Source organism: Zingiber officinale, chromosome 8B (genome assembly GCF_018446385.1).
Source record: "Zingiber officinale cultivar Zhangliang chromosome 8B, Zo_v1.1, whole genome shotgun sequence".
Lineage (NCBI taxonomy): Eukaryota > Viridiplantae > Streptophyta > Magnoliopsida > Zingiberales > Zingiberaceae > Zingiber > Zingiber officinale.
This window is the reverse complement of record NC_056001.1, coordinates 8,441,014-8,462,206: the sequence shown is the minus strand read 5'-3', so window position 1 is coordinate 8,462,206 and position 21,193 is coordinate 8,441,014. Positions and strand designations below refer to the sequence as shown.

Here is a 21,193-nt window from a genome sequence, read left to right as displayed (position 1 = left end):
TGCCTATTTCTGGGGTATCTCAAGTAACGTTTAGTTTGGCTAAGATGATCTTGTTTCCAGCTAATTATTTACTAAACTGTTGAAATCTGGATCGTCTAGACTTTGAACTGCTCAGTAATTGAGCTCTTGCTTTAAGTTAATTTATGGATGATGCTGAGCTCTTCGTTGTTTAGTTTTGTGCTTTTGAGAATGGATTCAAATATTTCTTCTTTGTTAACCAAATTCCTAGAATTTTTTATTCTTGTAAAAATGTCCTTCAAGCTTTAGAAATCCCGGGGAATATAAATTGACTCGTGTTTGTAAGAAGCATTTTGACAAGATCGAGTCTACAAAATCTCAAAAAAATGTCCTTCGAGCTTTAGAAATCCCGGGGAATATAAATTGACTCGTGTTTGTAAGAAGCATTTTGACAAGATTGAGTCTACAAAATCTCAAAGATCTTGAGATTGAGATTTAAATAGAGTCTTCATTTTGATGTTCCTAAATTCGTAACACTCTCTTTTGAAAATGGGGATGAAGGATTGAGAAACTCCATTGATTGTAATTGTGAGTAAACTAGGAGACGTTAAACTCGACACTCTGATATCACTGTTAGAGAAAATTGAGAGGAGGATAAGAGGACAAGATGAGCAAGTAGAACATAATAATCTTTTACACGATTAAATTATAAAACATGTAGCCTATTTACAAGCTACCTACATAACTCATTACAACCCATTAACTCTACAATTCACTCCACTAACTCAACTACTCTATCTCATTGCTATCACTCATTGTCACCTTATCAATCCACTTACTCAATCATTAATTTTAAGTAATTTATCAACACCGTCTCTCCTAAATCCTAATGCCGATTTCACCGTGGGACGTCCTCCCTCGTCTTCCTCCTCGCCCTCCCATCCCCGCTCCCTGCCTCTCCCCTTCGTGGAGTGTCTCCGCTAGGTCAATGATTCTGCTCCCGCCTCGTCTCCCCTTCTGTGATTGTCCTGATGGAACTGACGAACCCGGTTCGCTCCCCCTTAACTCCTTATTGCTTTGGCTTTTTGCTTGATTTATGCCTCTCTTTTTTTTTGCTTCTTTCTTGGTCTTTTGTGTTGACCATTCTAGCATGAAACAGTTGTGCAACTATATTACTTGGGCGTTTCTGTTAATTATTTCCTGGAATGATGGAGAGCAAGATGGATAAAATATATAGGAATAATGAAAGATACAGTGGATATATGAGGTTTAACTTTCAAACCATTTCCATGTTGATTACTTCCAAGGATGACCAATTATTTTGAAATTTAGAACCATCACAACTATATGAGTTCTTGCTTTAAAATTATTTTCAAAAGCACAGACTCTCATTTTAAACGTGCTACTCACCTTCGATTAAACTAAGCTATGGATCAGGCGGCACAAAAGCTTTGACATACAATCCAGACTTGTGTGTCTGTACTGGATCTTTAACTCATTTCGCTCATTATAGCAAAAGATGATTATACTCATCCGAGGTGTGATGTCCCTCACAGTCCGTCAATTATGTGAAGGAAGATAAATTACAAGGTTAACTTATAGCCGACCGTCAAGTGGCTAGAGGGTGGGAAAAGTCTTTTTCCCATAAGGCATGCATCGGGCGAGAATTAACCGCTTATCCTATTATAGCAAAGTTATCATCCTCTAATCAGCCGAGCACCCTTAACTCATTTCACTCATGCAAGAACGGAAGTTGTTGGTTTAATGAAAGTTAGGAGGGTCATGTTCCGCTTGGGGCCAGGTTTCAGGGTCATGTCAAATGTTTTATGAATTTTTTGTTAGCGTCATCATGGCCAGAGTTTGAAATCATTGGAAAAAATCTAACAAGTCAAGATTGTTTTTCTACAACATTATTGTCACTCTTACTTCAAACTCAGCACTTTGGTTGCCTTGTCAACGGGTTAGGTTATAATTATGATTGATCGGTCTTTGAACAAAGAAAAAATTTATTGCAGCCAAAACTTCATTGTGTAACGATTTAGGTGATTTTGTTGCTGCCGGAGGGAATTGTAGTACTGGTTCCCTGGTAGATATGCTTTACTGGTTGAACATGACACAAAAATAGGCATATCGTGTTGGAATCAGGTATCCAACATGCCAATGATTTAATCAGTGGGATTGCTGAGTGCTTTGAATTGGGCAATCTGCGTGTAATAGCATCGATCATGATGCTTCATTCTTTGTGCCTCAGAATTTTCGAGTCAGCTAGAGGCTGCTTAGTGATGAGCCATGTCCCAGGACTTCATTAGATTTGCTCAATCTTTGAAAACGAAAACTAAATTATTGAACTCTAAATATTCACAGATTATGGCTTTGAAAGCTTAGGCAGTTGATCCAGATGTTCATTGTTTTCATAATTTTTTGCTTAGCCAGTACTGGTTCTTCCTGTTTTTCTGTGTTACAAGAACTTCTGTTTTTGCTTAGCCCAGAAAGTAATTTCTATTGCAGTAACGTTGGAGATGCACCTCGCTTCTTGTTCTCTTCACGAGTGAATGATAATGTTCATATCTGTGGTATGTAAGCTTAAGATTAGGTTTTTCCTGTGTTCATTTCTCTGAAGACTGATGCAATTCTGCATCTGATGATAGTTTAAGCTACTATAACTTTTTCTTGATTGTACATATTTGAAGGTTGTTGTGATGGAAGTGATGAATATGAGAGGGTAAATGGTCTGAACAATCATACTATAGAAAGTAGGAATATTCGGTCCCACAACGAGATAAAGGGAGGTAACAGGTTTCATGAATATGCCCCCGGAGTTATCGTGTATCGGTTAGGCCATCTAAGCAGTTCACTAGGAATTTAGGGTTTGAATCTCAGTTGCAGCGCACTGTAGAGATTTTTTATAGTAGGCCAGCAAACCTAAGAATAGTGGTCGTTTCAATGAGTCTCTACGAGCATTTTTTGATTTATCTTAGCAGTCGGTGAAAACTTTTTATTGGCCAAATCAGTCACCTCCACTTTCCAAGATTAATCGATTCGAAGAGTTAGATACTTGATTTTTTTTTTAAAAAAAAATAGAGTTCGATTCTCACGCTATAGAACGTCCGCGGTGCTTAAACCACTTGTGGTGCTAAATCGTCCGCTAAAACTCATCTGTATTTTTCGATTTATCTTAATAATCGATGAAAATTTTTTGTGGAACAGATACTTAAATTAACCATATATATAATTTTGTTAGCCTGCACATCCGTTCAATACATATTCTTGGGCGACCCTTATATGTCCAAGCGTTCAGATGCACCCCGGTCGTCTGGACATGTAATGGTCGTCCAGGAGTATGGTATTATATATATATATATCATAATCCAATTGGAAAGTCTAAATTGTAGAGATAATTTTTTTTTAAAAAAATAGTTTAAAAATTATAACTCAATTAGGAAGCTTGAATCCTAGAAATAAAATCTTAAAAAATATTTTAATTATTTTTTAATTCAAAATTAAAATAAAAAAATAAAACTATCAACTGCGCGATGCGCAACAGTCATCCATTGTAGTGTCACGCAGTAATGTATTTAGGATTTATATAAGAAAATATTAATAGTTTTTTAATTTAAAATTATATATATATATATATTTTGCTGTATAATAATTTTATATAGTTGTGCATTAGATTCATCTACCCGATATAAAAAAACACTACTCACGGTTATTAAGAAATAATTACAAAATGCCATAAAACTTGCATACGATTTGTCTACATAAGGATTGAGCAAATGAATTATTCTTGAAACAGTTTTCTTCTCCGTCAATGGTCCATAGCCTATATACCTCGTCCCTCGCCGTTGTCTCACTGCCTTTGGTGCAACAGCAGCAGCAGTTTGTCTCATTAGCTGTCACGAGAATCCTAGCTCTGTTTTCTGTTTTATACAACAGCAGGTAATGTGCTCTCATGAGCCTTCCTCCTCACGCAAAGTAACTCCACACACTTAGATTTCATAAAGCAGTTGGCTTTATCAGGAAACAATAAAGAAAAGCTGAGAACAGATGGTTGCCATATTGCTCAGATCTTCTGTAAAGCATCAATCCTAACACCTTGTGAAATTGAATAGGCGAATAGGGAGACCATCTAAGCACAAGTTTTTTATTATTTTAATATCGTTTAAAGGACGGAGTTGCATAGTTTAGCTCCCTAATCTGCTCAAAGCAAAGGACTTCAGTATACAACAGAGGATTACAGAGATCACGGCTCTTTTGTCTGAGTGCCTGCAATCTCCGTGAATAAACAGCTCAGAATTTGTTTCCCATATGCTCCAAAGCATCCAGATAATATTGTAGCCCAGATAATTTGTTAATGTTTTGATAAAATAGAAAGTCTTAGTCGACATACAGGTAATGTTCTTTCTAATTTTCAGATACTGAAATCCGATTCTTTGTCACTTTGTTCGAAAACAATTCTAGAAAATTGTAATCGTCTTCCATTCTGAAAGACAATTATGGTTAGTCACTGCTTAATACTTAAACCTATAAAACGTAAAATTAAAGAGCAGTTTGTAGCTGAGCTCGAGAAGTCTTAAATTTGGTAGTCAGGTTGATACCATAAGCAAGAGAGGACAAAATGTTAAGTTGGCAATAAGATTGTCAAGCCAGCAAAGTGAATTTGGAATTTTGCCTGCAAACATTGAAGTTGACTTCATCCGTCCTTCCTCTCTCTTGTTTCTCTCCCTCGCTCTCTCACTCTCAGTTTATCTAGCTCTTCATTCAATTTATCTACCTATCTACATCTCTTAATTTATTTGTTTTTCTCCTCACATGTGAACCATTTTGTAATGCTTCTGTTTATTCGTCCTACTTTTAATGCTAAACCATGTAAATCTCTTTCGTGCTTTATCTTTCTCCTGATCTCTACCTCTCCGGCTCTCCCCCTCCCTTCCGGCCTCACCAGCTTTGGTTTTCATAATTCCAGGCTTCACTTGGCTCATGACAACAAAGCTTATGGTATTCTCTGCCTTCTCCTTCACAAAGAAGTAGAAGTTCCAGTGTTTTATCATAAAAAATGTCCTTACCTCTCTTCCCAATCTATCACACAGTAAAAGGAGCTACTTTTCTTCTGCTTCTTTAACGTCGTTAGATTGTGTTGGGACGTATTCAATTTTGGTTTTGAAACCAAATGCATCAATTCTCTGTGAGTTGAAGAAGCCCCTTGCCTGTTGGTTAGATGAACGAAAAATCAAGGCTTCAAAAGTGGTAATTTTTGTTCTCATTTTGGATTGTCTTCTTTGCATGATTGCTTAAATTGTTTCGTTTGTTGTTGCTTATGGTAAGACTTTGGGTATCGAATGGCTTTAAGACTCTTAATAACTGATGATATGCTTGAATGTTCAGTGAATTAACGTTAGTTAATGCTCCTCTTTGAGTTCAAAGAGTAAAGTGGTCTTTTGTGTATGCCAACCTTTAATGGCTTTAAGGTTGTGGCTAAATCGTTGATTTTCAGATAGTCTGCTGCAAACAGATGGTCTTAGTTTCAATAATTCTTCACTAATTGAATTGCAGAAAGATGTCTTCTGACAGTTCATTGAATGCTGAATTATCAGAGAGGACACCCGTTCTTGGTCTGAGACTTTGGGTTGTGATTGGCATCTGCGTGGGTGTTCTAATTGTGTTTATTCTCGCCGTTTTATCCATATGGATCACATCCAAGAAGAAGACGAGGAAGACTTTTGACAGCGTGCCAGTATCACAAATCCCAACCGTCTCCAAGGAGATCCCCGTGGACATAGTTGGTTGTCAATGCTCGCTTCAAATTCTCCAGGAGAATGACGAAGGGCCTTTCATCCCCAGCCATGACAAATTTAGCGACAGGGATTCAGTGAAGACAGTTGCAGCAGCACAGCTGACGATTAGCAAGTCGAGTGATGCTGAAAACATTAGCCAATGCAGCTCAGCTTACCATAAGGATAGAGCTCGGAGTTCCTATTCTGGGGATGAAGGTAGCTCTGGATCTACTCGGAAAGCATATTCAGCATTTCCACTTGCATCCGTGTCTTCTTTAGTTGGACTGCCAGAGTCCTCGCATCTCGGTTGGGGTCATTGGTTTACTTTAAGGGATCTTGAGCTTGCAACAAATCGTTTCTCCAACGACAATGTCCTCGGGGAGGGTGGATATGGAGTTGTATACCGAGGGCGTTTGATAAATGGTACTGAAGTCGCAGTGAAGAAGCTTCTGAACAACCTGTAAGTTCATTGCTTTCAGGCATCAGTTACTCGAGCATCTTTTCTTGATCACCCATTGAATCATGCAGAGGACAGGCAGAGAAGGAATTTAGAGTAGAGGTGGAAGCCATTGGTCATGTTCGGCATAAGAATCTAGTGAGGCTTTTGGGATATTGCATAGAAGGAATTCACAGGTGAAAAGTTTGAGCTGTTCGTTAATTTGGTATACTTTTTAATGTTCGCCTGTTTGTTTATTGATTGAACATTTTAGCGGAGCATAGTTCAAAACTGTTAACACTAATTGAACAGAATACTAAAACTTGATATAAATGCAGCAAGAAGTTATCCCATTTCCATAATTCTCTTCTTGAATATGGAGAGAAGGAATCATGATAGATGTAATCAAAATTTGATTTTCAGTTACGTTCATATGGTTGATTACCTAGATCAACGTAACAGGATGCTTGTGTATGAGTACGTCAACAATGGAAATTTGGAGCAGTGGCTTCATGGAACTGCGCATCAAAGAGGCGTCCTCAGTTGGGAGAAGCGCATGAAGGTCATCCTCGGCACTGCAAAGGCGTGAGTGACCATTTTTCTCTAAACCAATGCTCTAAACATTTCTTCTTTTTAGTTGATCTGACTAGCTGAATGGCTTTCAGGCTTGCTTATCTGCATGAAGCAATCGAACCAAAAGTGGTGCACCGAGATATCAAATCGAGTAACATCTTGATTGATTATAATGGAAAGATATCCGACTTTGGATTGGCTAAGCTGCTGGGCTCTGACAAAAGCTTCGTCGCCACTAGAGTAATGGGCACATTTGGGTATGTACTGATCAATGCTTCCATCTATTAATTAGTATCATCGCTGAAATATTGAACGGAATGATGAACACGCTCAAATGAGAATTTCAGATACGTGGCTCCTGAATATGCCAATTCTGGTCTTCTGAACGAGAGGAGTGATGTGTATAGCTTTGGAGTTTTACTGCTAGAGACTGTCACTGGCAGGGATCCTGTAGATTATGGAAGGCCATCTAATGAGGTATGATGGCCAACCAAGTCTCGATACACCACCAAAAGCATGACTACTCCGAACCTTTTTCGTCTGTAATCAGTAATGCTGGCTTGAACTGCAAATGTCGATTGGCAGGTGAATTTGGTGGAGTGGCTTAAAATGATGGTTGGATGCCGAAGGGCGGAGGAAGTAGCGGATCAAAATCTTGTGGTTAAACCATCCATTCGAGCTCTTAAACGCACGCTCTTGGTCGCACTGAAATGTGTCGATCCTGACTCCGGCAAAAGGCCCATGATGGGGCAAGTGGTTCGAATGCTCGAAGCGGATGAACTCGCCCAACGTGAGGTTGTCTTCTGCACTACTGCTGTTTTCACACAATATTCTAAGTCCTTAATGCTTTCAAGAAAGCTTCAATGCATTAAGAATGGCATACTCTTGTTCTTCGTAAAAGGATCGCAGGAGCCGAAGGGCAGAAAGTCTGGAGATGGAAGCAACGAAGGGAAGTTCTAGCGACGTGGAAGCGTAAGGTGTCAGCATTTCCTCTTTGCTGCAATGATTGAAGAGGCCAGTTTGATGGTTATTCTGCTGAGAAAGCTCTTCGTTTTGGAAGTGCAGGAACATTCGACTTCGTGTACGGATATCTGTTGCTGTTTGGAATTTTGGTTGGACCATTTTATTTGTCTACGATTTTTGTCTACCGTGACAGGCTTCAAGCGCAATGATTCCTACGAATAAAAGTGAGAGAGAATATAAAAGAAATTTGTATTAATTTGCATAGTTATTATTAAACCCCATAATATAGTAGTTCGGATCCTCTGTCCCGAATTTTCTCTGTCTCCATGTCCCACTGTTGATCGGATGATCCAGATTACATCTCAAGACATCATGACATCTTTAAGATGTGTGCAATATTCTTATGATATGCAATGCATTCTTGAGATACAATTTGGATCGTCTGATCGACAGTGGGACATGAAGATAGAGAAAATTCGGGACAAAGAATCCGAACTAATAATATAGGGAAGTCAACCTTATCTCTATGGGAGTGTTATAAATGACAGAAAAAAAAAAAAACAAGAAGAAATTTTGCAATCATAAAAAACCTCTATAAATAATAATTCTCTAAATTTTTTTATACTAAATATTCAAATCTTACAACTCAATTAATCTGGGAATAAGGACTGATTATTTGGAAATGCATCTCGCCTTTTATCACCGCACCAAATCTGGGATAATTCCCCGGTCCTCCCCCCATTTTAAGCTATAACAGGCTGCTGTTACGCTGGAATCAACCCTAGGGTTTATCACCTTTCGCAGTTGCGCCCCCCTTAACAATCGACGTTACCGCACTCACCGGATCTTCTGTTGGACACCGGTGGTGGCGAATCCATAAGCAGAGATGAAGATTGTGGCGGCGTAACTCCTCGCCGTACTCGGTGGCATCTCCCACCCCTCTGCTGACGATATCAGGTCTATCCTCGAGTCAGGTGAACACCCATTTCGATTTGCTTGCTCAATTGATACTTTTGTTCTCTCGTGTGATCCTTGTTTTCCGCAGTCGGAGCGGAGGGGGATAACGACAGGATCGATCTCCTGCTGTGCGAAGTCTCCAAGAAGGACATCACGGAGGTCATCGCTGCCGGAAGGGAGAAGTTCGCACTTCGCATCTGTTCCTTCGGGAGGCGCTGTAGCAACTGTCGCAGTATCGAGCGGCGGTGGGGGTGGCGCTGGAGCTGCTCAGGCGGAGGAACCCGAGAAGGAAGAAGAGGTCGAGGAGAAGGAGGAATCCGACGACGTGAGCATCTCGATCTCGCTTATCTTAGAATGAAATAAAAAAAACAGTGATTTTTAGTATCTCATGGACTTAATTTTCCTTTTTCTTCAATGATTTTTCAGGACATGGGTTTCAGCTTGTTCGATTAAGCAATGCATTGCTGCGGATCGACCAATGATTCGTTTTTTAAGGTGTTGATAAACTTTGGCTTTTGCATTCTGGTTTCATTCTCAAAGTATAGATTCGTTTCTTTTGGTGTATGGTTTTGGATCCAGTGATTATTTTTATACTATCGAGAAATACATATATCAATGTCAAGTCTTGCTAAATAACAATCACTATGGAAAAATCTCCTTTTACCAGTATCATTGCCTGCCTTTCAACATATCGTCCAACTCTGTTACTTCCATCGTCCATATGTCGCTGCTCCTGAATACCATAAGCAACGACTGATACTCCCTCAAACCTTGCATTGCTATAATTATCACAATATCGCTAGTGCTTGATTAAGGACCTGAGGACATTGAGGCAATAGTGGTGCAAATTCAGATGTGACTAGACTCTCTCCGACGAAGATGGTTGATGCAGTGAAGACAGGGCTATCCGGCTGTCTATTAGGAGGCAAAAAGAGTCACTCGGGCCCATAATTTTGAAAAAAAAAAAAAAAACCTATTTTATAGTTGTGAAAATTGACCTAATATAATCCCTATCACTCTAATCCTTCTTGCAAATTGATCGTAAACATTTTTTTTTCTCTTCTTTCCCATTTCCGTTCTTAAAAGTAGAATCATTTTTCAATAGCTGGGAGGTCTGATTTATTCTTCCTCTTATTTTTTTCGATTAATAGATGAATTGAGATTTGTGTAGGTTTTTTGAGATCTTGAATTGAAAGAAAAAAGATATGGGACTATTAATTTAGCAGATCATAACCCAACTGAAGAAGATAAAATGAGTTTTTAGTTTGAGTCTTTGTTATTTTCATTACTTTATGATAATGCTAGGAATTATACTAATTTATGGTAAGAAATCTTCATTAAGGTGAGGTATGAATTCATTATTTACTAAATCTTTGAATAAATATCTCATAAAATTGTAGCATAAGTAAAAGTGTATGTGATATTTTTTGAATTGTTTGTTGAATTCTTAGGTTAATCATTCCTCTTAAATACATATTCAGGTCTCAAAAAAGAAAAATAAAGCTAAAGGTTAAAGAAATAATTCAAAATCAAGTCAGAAATATGAATAAGTATTTTGTTTAAAAGACAGTTGTAGAGATTGAAAACAGATTAATAATACAATTAGTGGAGAATAAGATAATGAATTGGTTGAGAATGAGATTGATATTAAAGTTCTTTAATCTATCAATGTGGATGAATTGAATAATAATAAAAAAATGATGAGTATATATTCAGCATGAGAACTTGATCAGGAGATTAAAGCAATCCAGGGGTAAAAAATTACTGAACACCTTTATTCTATAGATTTGATTATTATTTTTAGTTCTAAAACGGTAAGACATGAGACTTGCTCTGATGCAGGGGAAATGACTATGCTATCAATTTAATTGAAAAAGAAATTACTAAATATATTTCAACATAACGACTTGGATTAGTCTCAACTCAGATCGGGTGAGTAATTTGAGGCGCTACCGACCTAATATAATTAGTGAAAGCCAAATTATATGAAAATTCAAATATTCTAATAGATTTATAATTTCTAAACACTACTGATGTATATGAAATCTTGAGGCACTGTTGCCATGTGATGGGTCGACCTCAACGACCCAACTCCCATCCTCCCTGAAAAAAAAATTATTAATTCCCGTGATCACCGAAAGTGCTCAATGCAATATAAAAAATATATATAAAAAAAACATAAAACAAAGATGTCATCGTCACTTATCAGTGCTCTCTTAGAGAGATCATAGCAAACATTTTGCTAAACATATCGAGATATATATATATATATATATATATATATATATATATATATATATATATATATATCACTTCTCGCAATTTACCTAAATATATTCAAAATTTATTTAGTTTTCTCCCGGATGAAACCGCTTCATCTCGAAGAGACTTCCAAGCTTCTGCTGCTGCTGCTGCTAATTCTCCGCCGTCGGTAATTTAGTTGCCAACGTTGTTGCCGGTCCTCCTCTGCTGCTCCCTTACCGCCTTCTCCCTCTTCATCCTTGCGATGTTCCGCTGCCGCGCGTACATCTTCCCGAGGTTACGCAGCTGCCTCGACTGCGCGGTGATGAGCCGTGCCGTCGAGCTCGCCTCCCCCATGATCACCTGGTACCCATCGCCGTACGAGTCGATCCCCTCGGTGAGCAGCTGCCAGAACAGCCCTCCGGCGGCGGCGCCGCCCGTCCTAGCCGACCAGTACACCTTGGAGTACACGGTCCTGAACAGGGTGTCCTTCTGGTCGATGCTGAACCCGGGGTCCTTCTGCGACTTACCGAACTCCGTGATCAGCAGCGGCTTCCGGAGCACGGAGCTGGCGTCGCGGATGTGCACGTCGAGCCACTTGTTCAGGAACGCCAGCTGAGATCGGTCGTCGGAGGACGACAACCTGCGACACGTCAACACGGGAGATTGCATTCGGATGCTTTATTGCTCGACATATTAATTATCAAACTTAAATTCGCCGGAGAGATTACCATTGATCGGGATACGAGTGGATGGTGGCGAAATCGATGTTGGGAATTTGATTATTCTGGATGAAATCGGTTCCAATGTCTACGCCGGGATTGAATTGTCTTTCAGACGAGGATGTGCTGTAGAATCCCTCCAAACCAGCTTCGAGCAAGTGGTTGCTGTCTATGGATTTCACATGAGCAGCCATCTCCGTAATCCATGCCTTAAAATTAAGAAACAAAATTTCAGTTTTGTGTTTCTTCGAAGGAAAAGAAAACGAAGTATGCAAATGTCAAAAATAAAGAACCTGAATAGTTCTTCCTGAGAGATCTGATTGGCATCTGGGCTCGTTCATTAGCTCCCAGGAAAAAATGGTAGGCTCATCCTTGTAAGCGACTCCAGTGATGGTGTTAACTCTTGTGAGCACGGTCTGAAAAGTGAATACCATGGAGATTTGATCGGATCTGTGTTCAGATACGTCACTAATTGATGAACAGAAAAATAAATTTACCCTGATATGGTTCTTGTAAAACCCTCTGACGACTGGGTTTGTGAAGAACTCATCATCTGATGCAATGTATTGTCCCTGTTCTCTTCCCCATTGGACATACTGCTTCTTTCCTCCAAAACTGTCGTAGTTATCGACGAAGCTCAAGATGAGCTTGATCCCGTATCTTTTGGCCTCGGACACCACAAAATCCAGCCCCTAAATCACAAAAGAAAATAAGAAATTGATCTGTGTATAATTTTTTTTAAAAATTTTTGTTTATAAAAAAAAAAAAAGATTTTGTGAGTGAGACCTTGAAAGTTTGCTCATTGTAGGAGCCAGGGGAGTACTGCAAGGCATTGCTGCCGCCGTCACTGAAAGCCCAAGTCCTTGCCACCAAGAGGCCATGGCCGGAGGCCTCGCGGAAGGCAGAGGAAACCTTGTCTTTGAGAGAGGGGTTTGCGGCCAGCGTCATCAGCCAGTAGGCATTGAAGCCGTTGACATAGAAGGGGTTGCCATTGAGCTCAAAGTGCAGCCCCTTGGCCCTGACGAATCCATCAGAGGCCTCAACACGGTGGCTCTGTGGAGGACTCAGCAGCAGCAGCACAGGAAGGAAAGGCAAAAGGCTCAGTGCCCTCATGACCAACCTTTCTTCTTCTTTGAGTAGGAAGGATTGGAGATAGCTAGCGCTTCTCCTCTTATGCTTGTTTATGGAATTTGGATGCTTGAGGTGGAAGGAGAGGCAGATTCCTCTGCTATAAATGCTCGAGAAGGATCATGTGCATGGGCCATGCCAGTGAACTCTTTTGGCCACTGAACATGCCTTGAACAAAGGAAGAACAACAGCGGTAATGAAACAACACACTTTTTGTCGCAGATGAGCTATTTGGAAATGTAACCTCTTTCTTTTTGTGATATTTATAACTTATTTCCAATACTTTAGTTTCTACTTAGATTTTTTTTTTTCTTCAGTAATTTTTATTTAAGGAAGGTCAAATTGTTCTTAGAACAGCCATTTCATTTCATTGGCTTGATGTGATTGACTCAAGGTCCCAATTAAACATATCGATGACGCCCTATTTAAAAGTCGGAGAAGATCATGAAGTCGTTGCTAAATTTCCTGAGTTTTGAGATTCAGTCTGCATCAAACTAAAGAATCTTGACAAAAACAAGTTAAGATCAGTTATAAAATTTATTATTTTATCATTTATAATTATGTAAATTTAAATATAAAGAATTAAAGTTTAAATATTAGCCTCGAGAGGTCCAATTAGGCCATTTTAAAAAAGAAAGAAAGATTAAATTGGATCTCCATGATGATCAATTAAAAAAATATGACAAAACATTTTAGCTGGGGAAAACAATAGAGAAAAGACTAACACCAACTAATGATGGTAGACGTCTTTCATAAATTAACGGATAATTTTGTTTAATGATTTATTTTTTAATAGATGATTAATCTAAAAATATTGACTATGGACTAAATTGATCACTCTAAAATTAATGATGCCAACTGATTAAAAAAAATTGAGTTTAGTAAAGCTACCGATTACCAAATCAATGCCATAAATCAAGGGGAGAAAAAAAATGAAAAAAATAAAATATAAACGATGGGAAATAACGAGCTCGAGCATTATCCTTCAACGTACTGTACCATCACGTGGTCCCTCTCTACTCGTGGGCGTTGTTAATTGTGTCCCTCACCGACTTCTTGACTTCTTGTTTGATTTGTTAACACATCACCGACGACTCCGCACTGTTAGCAGAATGATCTAATATTATTTTTTTCTTTTTCTTTTTCTTGATTCTATCTGAACCCGTTATAATATTTTATGTCCTTTTATTTTAGCTCCGAATTTCTTTTTCTTTTCCATTTCTTTGCTTCAAAGGAACAAAAAAAGCGTGATTGATTGATTCGCGGCTATATGTTTTCTTCTGTCTCAAGTGAGCACTCGATGCTTAATTAGTAATGCAATTATCAAAATAAAAATTATTTACCAAATGCTAATCACTCAGTACCCTCTTTTTCCTTGTCATCTTCACAATATTATCTCAGAAGTGAGTAATTAGTAAGTACTTAAAAACTGAAAAAAGTACCTTGCACCTCGCCTGCTGACAATGTGAATGGCCCGCCATGGAAGGGGGGACATGCAATTTCCACTTTTTCCGTGACAAAAAACGTGAGAGTAAAGACCAAGGCTCCTCATGATACTCTTTTATTATGTTACTAATCTTTATAATTATAATTAATTAATAGGACTTCAAACATTAGAGTAAATTTTTAAAATGTTATTATATAAATAAAATAAAATAAAATATTTCTAAGTTAGAATTCCTCCAAACGCCGACGCCTCTCTTGTGACGCAGCGTGTCCTGCTTTCTACGGGCCCACAAATTAGCAAATGACACAACTGCCTCAATCAATGCCACTAATTATGATTATTGTTGGATTTTGTATGTATGTGGGAGCATGTGCAAGAACATGCTCAAGCAATGCTACCCCACCTAACAAGCCGCGATCGATCACTTAAATAATCACCAATTTGCGTGCCATTTCTGTAAATTTAATTTTTGAGAAAGGGCATCAAAATTTATTCGATTAAATATATCCTTGATGATAATTTGTTTTTTTTTAAAAAAAATAGAAATACAATGTTTGAATCTATGCTATTAGTAGTAAAAAAAACATGTCTTATACTATAAGTTTATGTGGATTACACAACCAAATCACATATCATAGTTTTAAAACTACCATCTTCTTTTTTACTTCATAGTTTTTAAACTTCTGTTTCATTTTATTTAGAGGTGTTAATTAAGTTGAATCGGCTTTCCAATTCAACTAATGCCGTCAATCTAAGTGGGGGCAATTCCTAATCTATGGACTATGGTGGTGCATTATTTAGGCTTTTGACAAATAAGTTAATCTTATCAAATCTTCCATGTTAACCAATTTGTTAGAATAATTTTATGATGTGAAAATTTTCATATATATTCTGTTTTCTAGTGATAAAACAAAAACGGAAACCAATAACAAGTAATTAAATGAAAATTGCTTCTTGTGCATGGTACTAATGTTTCACTGTAGATAAAGTACTGCAGTCAACCTGATCCTCTATCAGAAAGTCAACAATCTAAACAGCAGAGAAGTTAGTAATTTCAAGCATATAGAAAAAGAAAACCAATTTTTCTTTAAAAAAAAATACTATGATCCACCTTGTGCGATTGTATTTGTAAGGATCATCCTTAAGTTCTAATGTTAAAACAGGTTCCTTCGAGTTTATCAGAGTCAATGATCGACCAAGTCATGTTTCTTGCAAAACCATACTGTTGAATAAGAAGACAAGATTTGTAAACATAAACTCTAATTTGACTAATCATATTGATTCAAGTAACACCAATGCATGAATAATTGCCATTTTCTACGTTGAGAAATTGCTGGTATCATAATTTAATTTACAAAACGTTTCTCTTAAACTGCATATTATTGTTAAACTACATAGTGACACTAGTGCATTATATTGATTTGTACCAATTCATTCATCTGTAATATGCTTGTTGTTTAGCTATCAGTTTGAAGATGACATCTAATATAGATGGTCTTTCTTCTACATGTTCAATCTAGATTTTGTTAAGATTTGATGTTATATCTAATTCAAGGAGTATAGCTTCCAACAATAAAGGGAAGATTCACAAAAATATGTTTTGTTGGAATCAATTGAATCTGCAGCAGAACTACATATGCAAGAACTTTGTCATCGTCAAAGATATCTAACCTACTTCATTACCATCTTGGCTTTCTCGTGTGATGGAAATGAATAAATAGTAAGATAATGGGTAAAGCATCTTATTTCATCATTGCAAATTATAATGATCTCTGATGCAGAGTTCTCATTCTATCCTGAATGAAAGATAAAGACTATGATAAAGAAAAAGAATACACAAAGTTTCAGTGAAATTAAGTGACAAATGACAAGAAGGAATAAAGGACAATGTGATCAGAAAGAAGAATTTATACCTGTTGTATAGGGCCAGGTCCTAATTGAGGGAAACAGTGTGGGATTCATCATTCCTCCACCATTTCAAATATAGCAATGGTTAAGGGCAGCGTACCAAATATATGACTGCACGCTTTTGGATTTAACATATTTAAATCAGTTCAATGCAAAATCCATTCTATCGACCAAGCTTTTGCTCAATCCAGAATTTATTAAAGGGAAAGTACCATAACTAATAACGAGGCTAATCCCTGAAATTTAGATCCTGAGCTACATCCTATAAAAGATGTGAAGAGAAAACAAAGAACAAGAACTATCAGAACCTGATCTGTTTATGTCCATTAAAAACACAGCATATCAGATTGAACAAAGAGCATATCCTTACCATTCAGAACCTTCAAAGAAGTGACGCAGGCTCCAAATAGATAAATCTCGGCCGCATTGCACGATAACCATGCGATATATAAGCTCGTCGACATACATAATTCACCCACAGACGGCAATTTCAATTTTCAATAAACTGAGGAGGAACACATGACAAAAGCAATGATCAATTCATAACTGGATATATAGTAGGATACATGATGCTGTGATTAGAGGAGCTCCACCCTGCTGCCACGGTGGAGATCAAAGGAGAACAAAGTCAAAGCGGTCAACGTGTATAGGACATCGTCTGGTCAGACGAAGCATGCCCCGGCCGGGCGAAGCATTCCCCAACCGGGACAAAGGATTCGATCCACTGTAACCCTCAACATGGGGAGCAGTCAAAGATCTGACGCTCAAGGGAGAGCGACATGTAGAAGCCGAGCCGAGCGGCTACCCCGCTCGGCAGAGCAGCGCACTCAGCATCAGTCGAGCATGCGAACAGTGAACTTTCGGCCGAGCGGCAATCTCGCTCGACCCAGTGACAGATCACGATAGGATTTCCGGCCGAGCGGCTATCCCGCTCGGCCAAGCAGCAGATAATACGAGCAGTGGACTTCCGGTCGAGCGGCTATCCTGCTCGACTTGACAGCAGACAACACGTGGACAAGGGAGGTCTGGCCTAGCGGCCATTCCGCTTGGCCAAGCAACAAATGCGACAAGATATCTCTCGACATCCTTTTGGAAGCTTGTGCCGCTGACAGGCGACATGGTCAGACAGAGGATCGTACGGTGGAAGATTCCACTGTCACTTCAAAGATATGCTCGGCCTGATAAGGTACCGTGTCAGGGACACTTTACTGACACATCTTTTCAGGGAAAGCTTTGAAATGCATGCTTGCCTTAGGAAACGTGCACGCGCTCTTCCGAAGCTCTATATAAAGGGGGGTCCAAGCATCGACGGAGGTATGCGTTACACGCATTATTTACTATTACACTACAGTTCTTGCTTCTTGTTTCTTCTTACTTCGTCGGAGACTGACTTGAGCGTCGGAGGGTTATCGCCGGGGACTCATTCCCTAGCTCGACACTGACGCGGCGGGAGCGAAGTCCACAGCAGGTCCGCAGGAGCACCACATCCCCAGCATCCAGCTTATGGACTTTAGGACATGATCATATTTGGCGCTGTCTGTGGGAACGTCACCTGCATCCGAACTGAGAGGATGGAAGATGCTGGACGACTAACTACTGTGACACTCACTCAAGAGGAGTTGGAGGTGCTCGTGCAAACACGAGCAGCGAAAATGATCGAGCAGCAATAACAACAGGCACTAGCTGATCGGCTAACGCTGCAGCCTGCCACGTTGGCAGCCGACAGAAGAACGGGGCAAGAAGACCGAGCGAAGCAACTCTCCGTATGGGGGCAGAACCGAAGGCCGACAGGTACACAGGGAGATGGGCCACCCGTGCTGATCCCCTTCCATAGAGCCCTGTTCCAAACCCCCTCGGAGATAGCCCAAGCGCATCAGGAGTGAGGACTATCTTCCGACGATGCCCCTGTTCGGGACGCATGAAAGGGCAAAGTGCCCCGAGGTAACACGTTTCTAGAATGGATCAACCGGTAATTCTCAGAGGAGATGTTACAAGACCCTCTGCCCTGACACTACACTTCGTTAGCAATCAGGACGTACAACGGGTCGACCGACCCAGATGATCATCTGGATCGGTTCGATAACAAGGTCACGTTGCACCAATACACAAACGGAGTGAAGTGTCGTGTCTTCCTCATGACTCTCTCCAGATCATCGTAGCATTGATTCAGAAGGCTGCCAGACGGCTCGATACAGAGCTTCAAAAACTTCTGAGTCGCTTTCCAACACCACTTCGCCAGCAGTCGGTGCTACCAGAAATGAGCGTCAGCCTCTTCGCCCTAAAGCAAGGGCTCAAGGAAGCGCTCCGAGCGTACATTCAGCGCTTCAATCAAATGGCCATGGATATCCCCTTGGTCTTATCCGAGACCATGATGAACGCCTTCACCCAAGGGCTCGCTGAGGGAGATTTTTTTCGATCACTCATCAGGAAGCCGCCCAGGGACTTCGACCACATGCTTAAGAAGGTCAATGAATACATCAATGTGGAAGAAGAACAGGCGGCCAGAAGAAAGGAGGCGTCGATCAAGCATACGACATCGACCGAACGTCGATCGTCAAGCAGCCATCAGCCACCCAAGGGTCAATGTTGTGCTAGTCTCCAAGGCGAGCAACAGGTGGCGGGTCTGCATCAACTTTCGCGACTTAAACAAGGCGTGCTCGAAAGACTTCTATCCGCTGCCCAGGATAGATTAAATGGTGGACTCGACGGGGGGCTGCGAGTTAATTTGCATGCTTAACGCGTATCAGGGATACCACCAAGTGTCACTTGCCCGCGAGGACCAAGTGGTCAGCTTCATCACGACCGACAGGACATACTGCTATAACATCATGTTGTTCGGACTGAAGAACGCCGGAGCCACCTATCAGAGGCTAATGAATAAAGTGTTCTGACAGTAAATCGATAGTAATATGGAGGTATATGTCGACGACATACTGATTAAATCCATCCAAGTTGCTGACCCATGTGTAGATATCAACCAGACTTGTCGGACGCTGAGGACTTATGGGATAAAGTTGAATCCCGGTAAGTGTCTTTTCAGCGCAAAGAGTGGCCTCTTCCCGGGCTACATCGTCACCGAGCGAGGCATCGAAGCCAATCCGAGCAAGGTTCAATCTTTGTAAAACAAGCCCCCATCTCAGAACTTGAAGGAAACTCAGAGGCTAACCGGTCAAATCACGACGCTATCCAGGTTCATATCCAAGTTGTCTGATCGGAGCCTGCCATTCTTCAAGGTGCTTCGCCAGGCCACAAAATTCCAATGGAATGCCGAGTGTGACCGGGCGCTGGGGGAGCTGAAGGAGTATCTAAACTTGTTGCCTGTATTAGCCAAGACGGTCATGGGAGAGCCGCTCTGGATCTATTTGTCATCCAATGAGCATGCGGTCAAGTCGGCTCTAGTTAGGCAGAACGACTAAGAGCAGCAACCTGTATATTTTTGAGACACATATTAAAAGATGTTGAGTCCCGCTACACTAGTCTCAAAAAGTTGGCTTATGCATTAGTACTCACCGCACGGAGGCTACGCTCGTACTTCCTAGCACACTCAATAATAGTAATGACAAACATCGCTTTAGGAAAAGTCCTCCTCAATCCAGAGGCGTCCGGGCGGCTGATCAAGTGGATGACAGAACTTAGTGAGTTCGACATCCAGTATCAACCCCGAGCGGCGATCAAAGCTCAAGCCTTGGCAGATTTCATCATAGAAGTACAGAGTGACAAGCCAGCAGCAACATAGAAGATATATGTGGACGGTTCATCCACTCGGCAAGGCAGCGGGATCGGCATATTGCTTATCTCACTGCGAGAGGACCGAATGCAGCTGCCCGTTCGGCTGGACTACTGAGCCACTAACAACAAAGCCGAGTATGAGGCGCTGATAGCCGGCTTACAAGCGGCTCGGCATGTGGGAGCAGTTAAAGTCCCCATCCACTTGGACTCCCAGCTCGTCGCCTAGCAACTATCCGGGAACTTTGAGATAAGCAATACAAGGCTGAGGCTCTATACCAAGACTTTTGAGAAGCTGAAAATTAACTTCCGGGAGGTCGTTATACAGAAGATCCATCGATCGAAGAACCAGACGACAGATGAGTTAGTGAAACTAGCCAACTCGTTGACGTCGATCATCATAGGTCATCCGATCGAACAAGTCTCGCTAGTAGCACAAATCGACCGAATGAAGGAAATAACCTTCCCAAGCGACTGGAGGACAACCCTGATGGAGTTTCTGCGTTCGGGAGCTACACCTGTCGATCCGGAAGAAGCTCGCTTGCTGAAGAAGAGGGTCGGGCGGTTCACCTTGATTGGGGATTAGCTATACAAGAAAGCCTTCTCCAGTCCCCTCCTCAAGTGTGTCGGATCGGAATACGTCGAGTACATCTTGAAGGAGGTGTACCAAGGCTCTTGCGGAGGTCACCCAGGCGGTCGTGCATTAACCCGCAAGATACTCCTAGCCGGATACTTTTAGCCGACCCTCCAAGTGGGCACCGCTCGGACGATGGCCACTTGCTTGTCCTACCAGAAGTATCACAACATGTCGCACCGACCGACCGAGGAAATGAAGACGTCCACAATATCATGCCCGTTCGACCAGTGGGGCATGGACATCGTCGGGCCTTTCCCTATGAAGACCGGTTAGCGAAAGTTTCTTCTCGTTGCGGTGGACTACTCGAAGTGGGTAGAGGACAAGCCGCTTGCGAGGATCATCGAGCAAATGGTCACCAAATTTATTTGGTAGAACATTATTTGTCAGTTTGGAGTCTCGTGTTCGACAATGGAAGATAGTTTGGCGGTCGAGAGCTCAGAGAGTGGTGTGAAGGCTATGCCATCCAACAATCCTTCACCTCAGTGGCCTACTCTCAGGGCAACGGGCAAGTCAAAGTCGTCAATCGGGAGATTCTCAGAGTCTTATATGCTCGGCTCGACAAAATGAGAGGAAGCTAGGTTGACGAGCTACCAAGTGTGTTGTGGGCTCTCCGCACGACTCCAAAAGAGATGACCGACGCAACCCCATTTCATTTGGTGTACGACGGCGAAGCAATGGTCCCCGTAGAAGTGGGAGTGGAGTTCGATCGAGTGTAGCTTTATG

General features: G+C 40.8%; 2 protein-coding genes and 1 long non-coding RNA gene across 7 annotated transcripts; 2 read left to right on the top strand and 1 right to left on the bottom strand.

The window, feature by feature from the left end:
• Positions 1–4,595: 4,595 nt before the first annotated feature.
• On the top strand, positions 4,596–7,950 carry LOC122016398 (probable receptor-like protein kinase At2g42960). Of its 4 annotated transcripts, none has more exons than XM_042573682.1 (9): positions 4,596–5,205; positions 5,512–6,192; positions 6,261–6,365; positions 6,631–6,753; positions 6,834–6,998; positions 7,089–7,218; positions 7,327–7,536; positions 7,651–7,718; positions 7,807–7,950. In XM_042573682.1, the coding sequence occupies exons 2-8, from the start codon at positions 5,516–5,518 to the stop codon at positions 7,699–7,701; spliced, it is 1,461 nt and encodes a 486-aa protein (XP_042429616.1). In that variant the 5' UTR covers positions 4,596–5,205; positions 5,512–5,515; the 3' UTR covers positions 7,702–7,718; positions 7,807–7,950. The 4 variants fall into 4 exon arrangements, with proteins under 4 accessions (XP_042429616.1, XP_042429615.1, XP_042429614.1 ...); XM_042573681.1 differs by having other exon boundaries at positions 7,802–7,950; XM_042573680.1 differs by having other exon boundaries at positions 4,597–5,205; positions 7,651–7,950.
• A 440-nt stretch (positions 7,951–8,390) lies between these two features.
• Positions 8,391–9,348, top strand: LOC122016399. Its single transcript, XR_006121117.1, has 3 exons — positions 8,391–8,678; positions 8,750–8,986; positions 9,088–9,348. It is a non-coding gene; the product is annotated as an uncharacterized LOC122016399 (long non-coding RNA).
• A 1,521-nt stretch (positions 9,349–10,869) lies between these two features.
• Positions 10,870–12,954, bottom strand: LOC122017282 (mannan endo-1,4-beta-mannosidase 1-like). Of its 2 annotated transcripts, XR_006121313.1 has the most exons (6): positions 12,411–12,954; positions 12,122–12,316; positions 11,918–12,040; positions 11,634–11,833; positions 10,972–11,545; positions 10,870–10,933 (listed from the first exon to the last, which is right to left on the bottom strand). XR_006121313.1 is itself a non-coding variant. In XM_042574851.1 (5 exons), exons 1-5 carry the CDS (start codon positions 12,735–12,737, stop codon positions 11,098–11,100), a joined length of 1,293 nt encoding a protein of 430 aa, XP_042430785.1. In that variant the 5' UTR covers positions 12,738–12,954; the 3' UTR covers positions 10,899–11,097. The 2 variants fall into 2 exon arrangements, 1 of the variants encoding a protein (XP_042430785.1); XM_042574851.1 differs by having other exon boundaries at positions 10,899–11,545.
• Between the last annotated feature and the right edge of the window lie 8,239 nt (positions 12,955–21,193).

Coding starts and splice junctions, on each gene's coding strand:
- LOC122017282 (XM_042574851.1), bottom strand. CDS start 12,737: ATGAGGGCACTGAGCCTTTTGCCTTTCCTTCCTGTGCTGCTGCTGCTG. Junction 12,317..12,410: donor ACAATGAGCAAACTTTCAAG/GTCTCACTCACA, acceptor TTTGTGATTTAG/GGGCTGGATTTTGTGGTGTC. Junction 11,834..11,917: donor TCTCAGGAAGAACTATTCAG/GTTCTTTATTTT, acceptor CTTAATTTTAAG/GCATGGATTACGGAGATGGC.
- LOC122016398 (XM_042573679.1), top strand. CDS start 5,516: ATGTCTTCTGACAGTTCATTGAATGCTGAATTATCAGAGAGGACACCC. Junction 6,754..6,833: donor ATCCTCGGCACTGCAAAGGC/GTGAGTGACCAT, acceptor AATGGCTTTCAG/GCTTGCTTATCTGCATGAAG. Junction 7,219..7,326: donor ATGGAAGGCCATCTAATGAG/GTATGATGGCCA, acceptor GTCGATTGGCAG/GTGAATTTGGTGGAGTGGCT.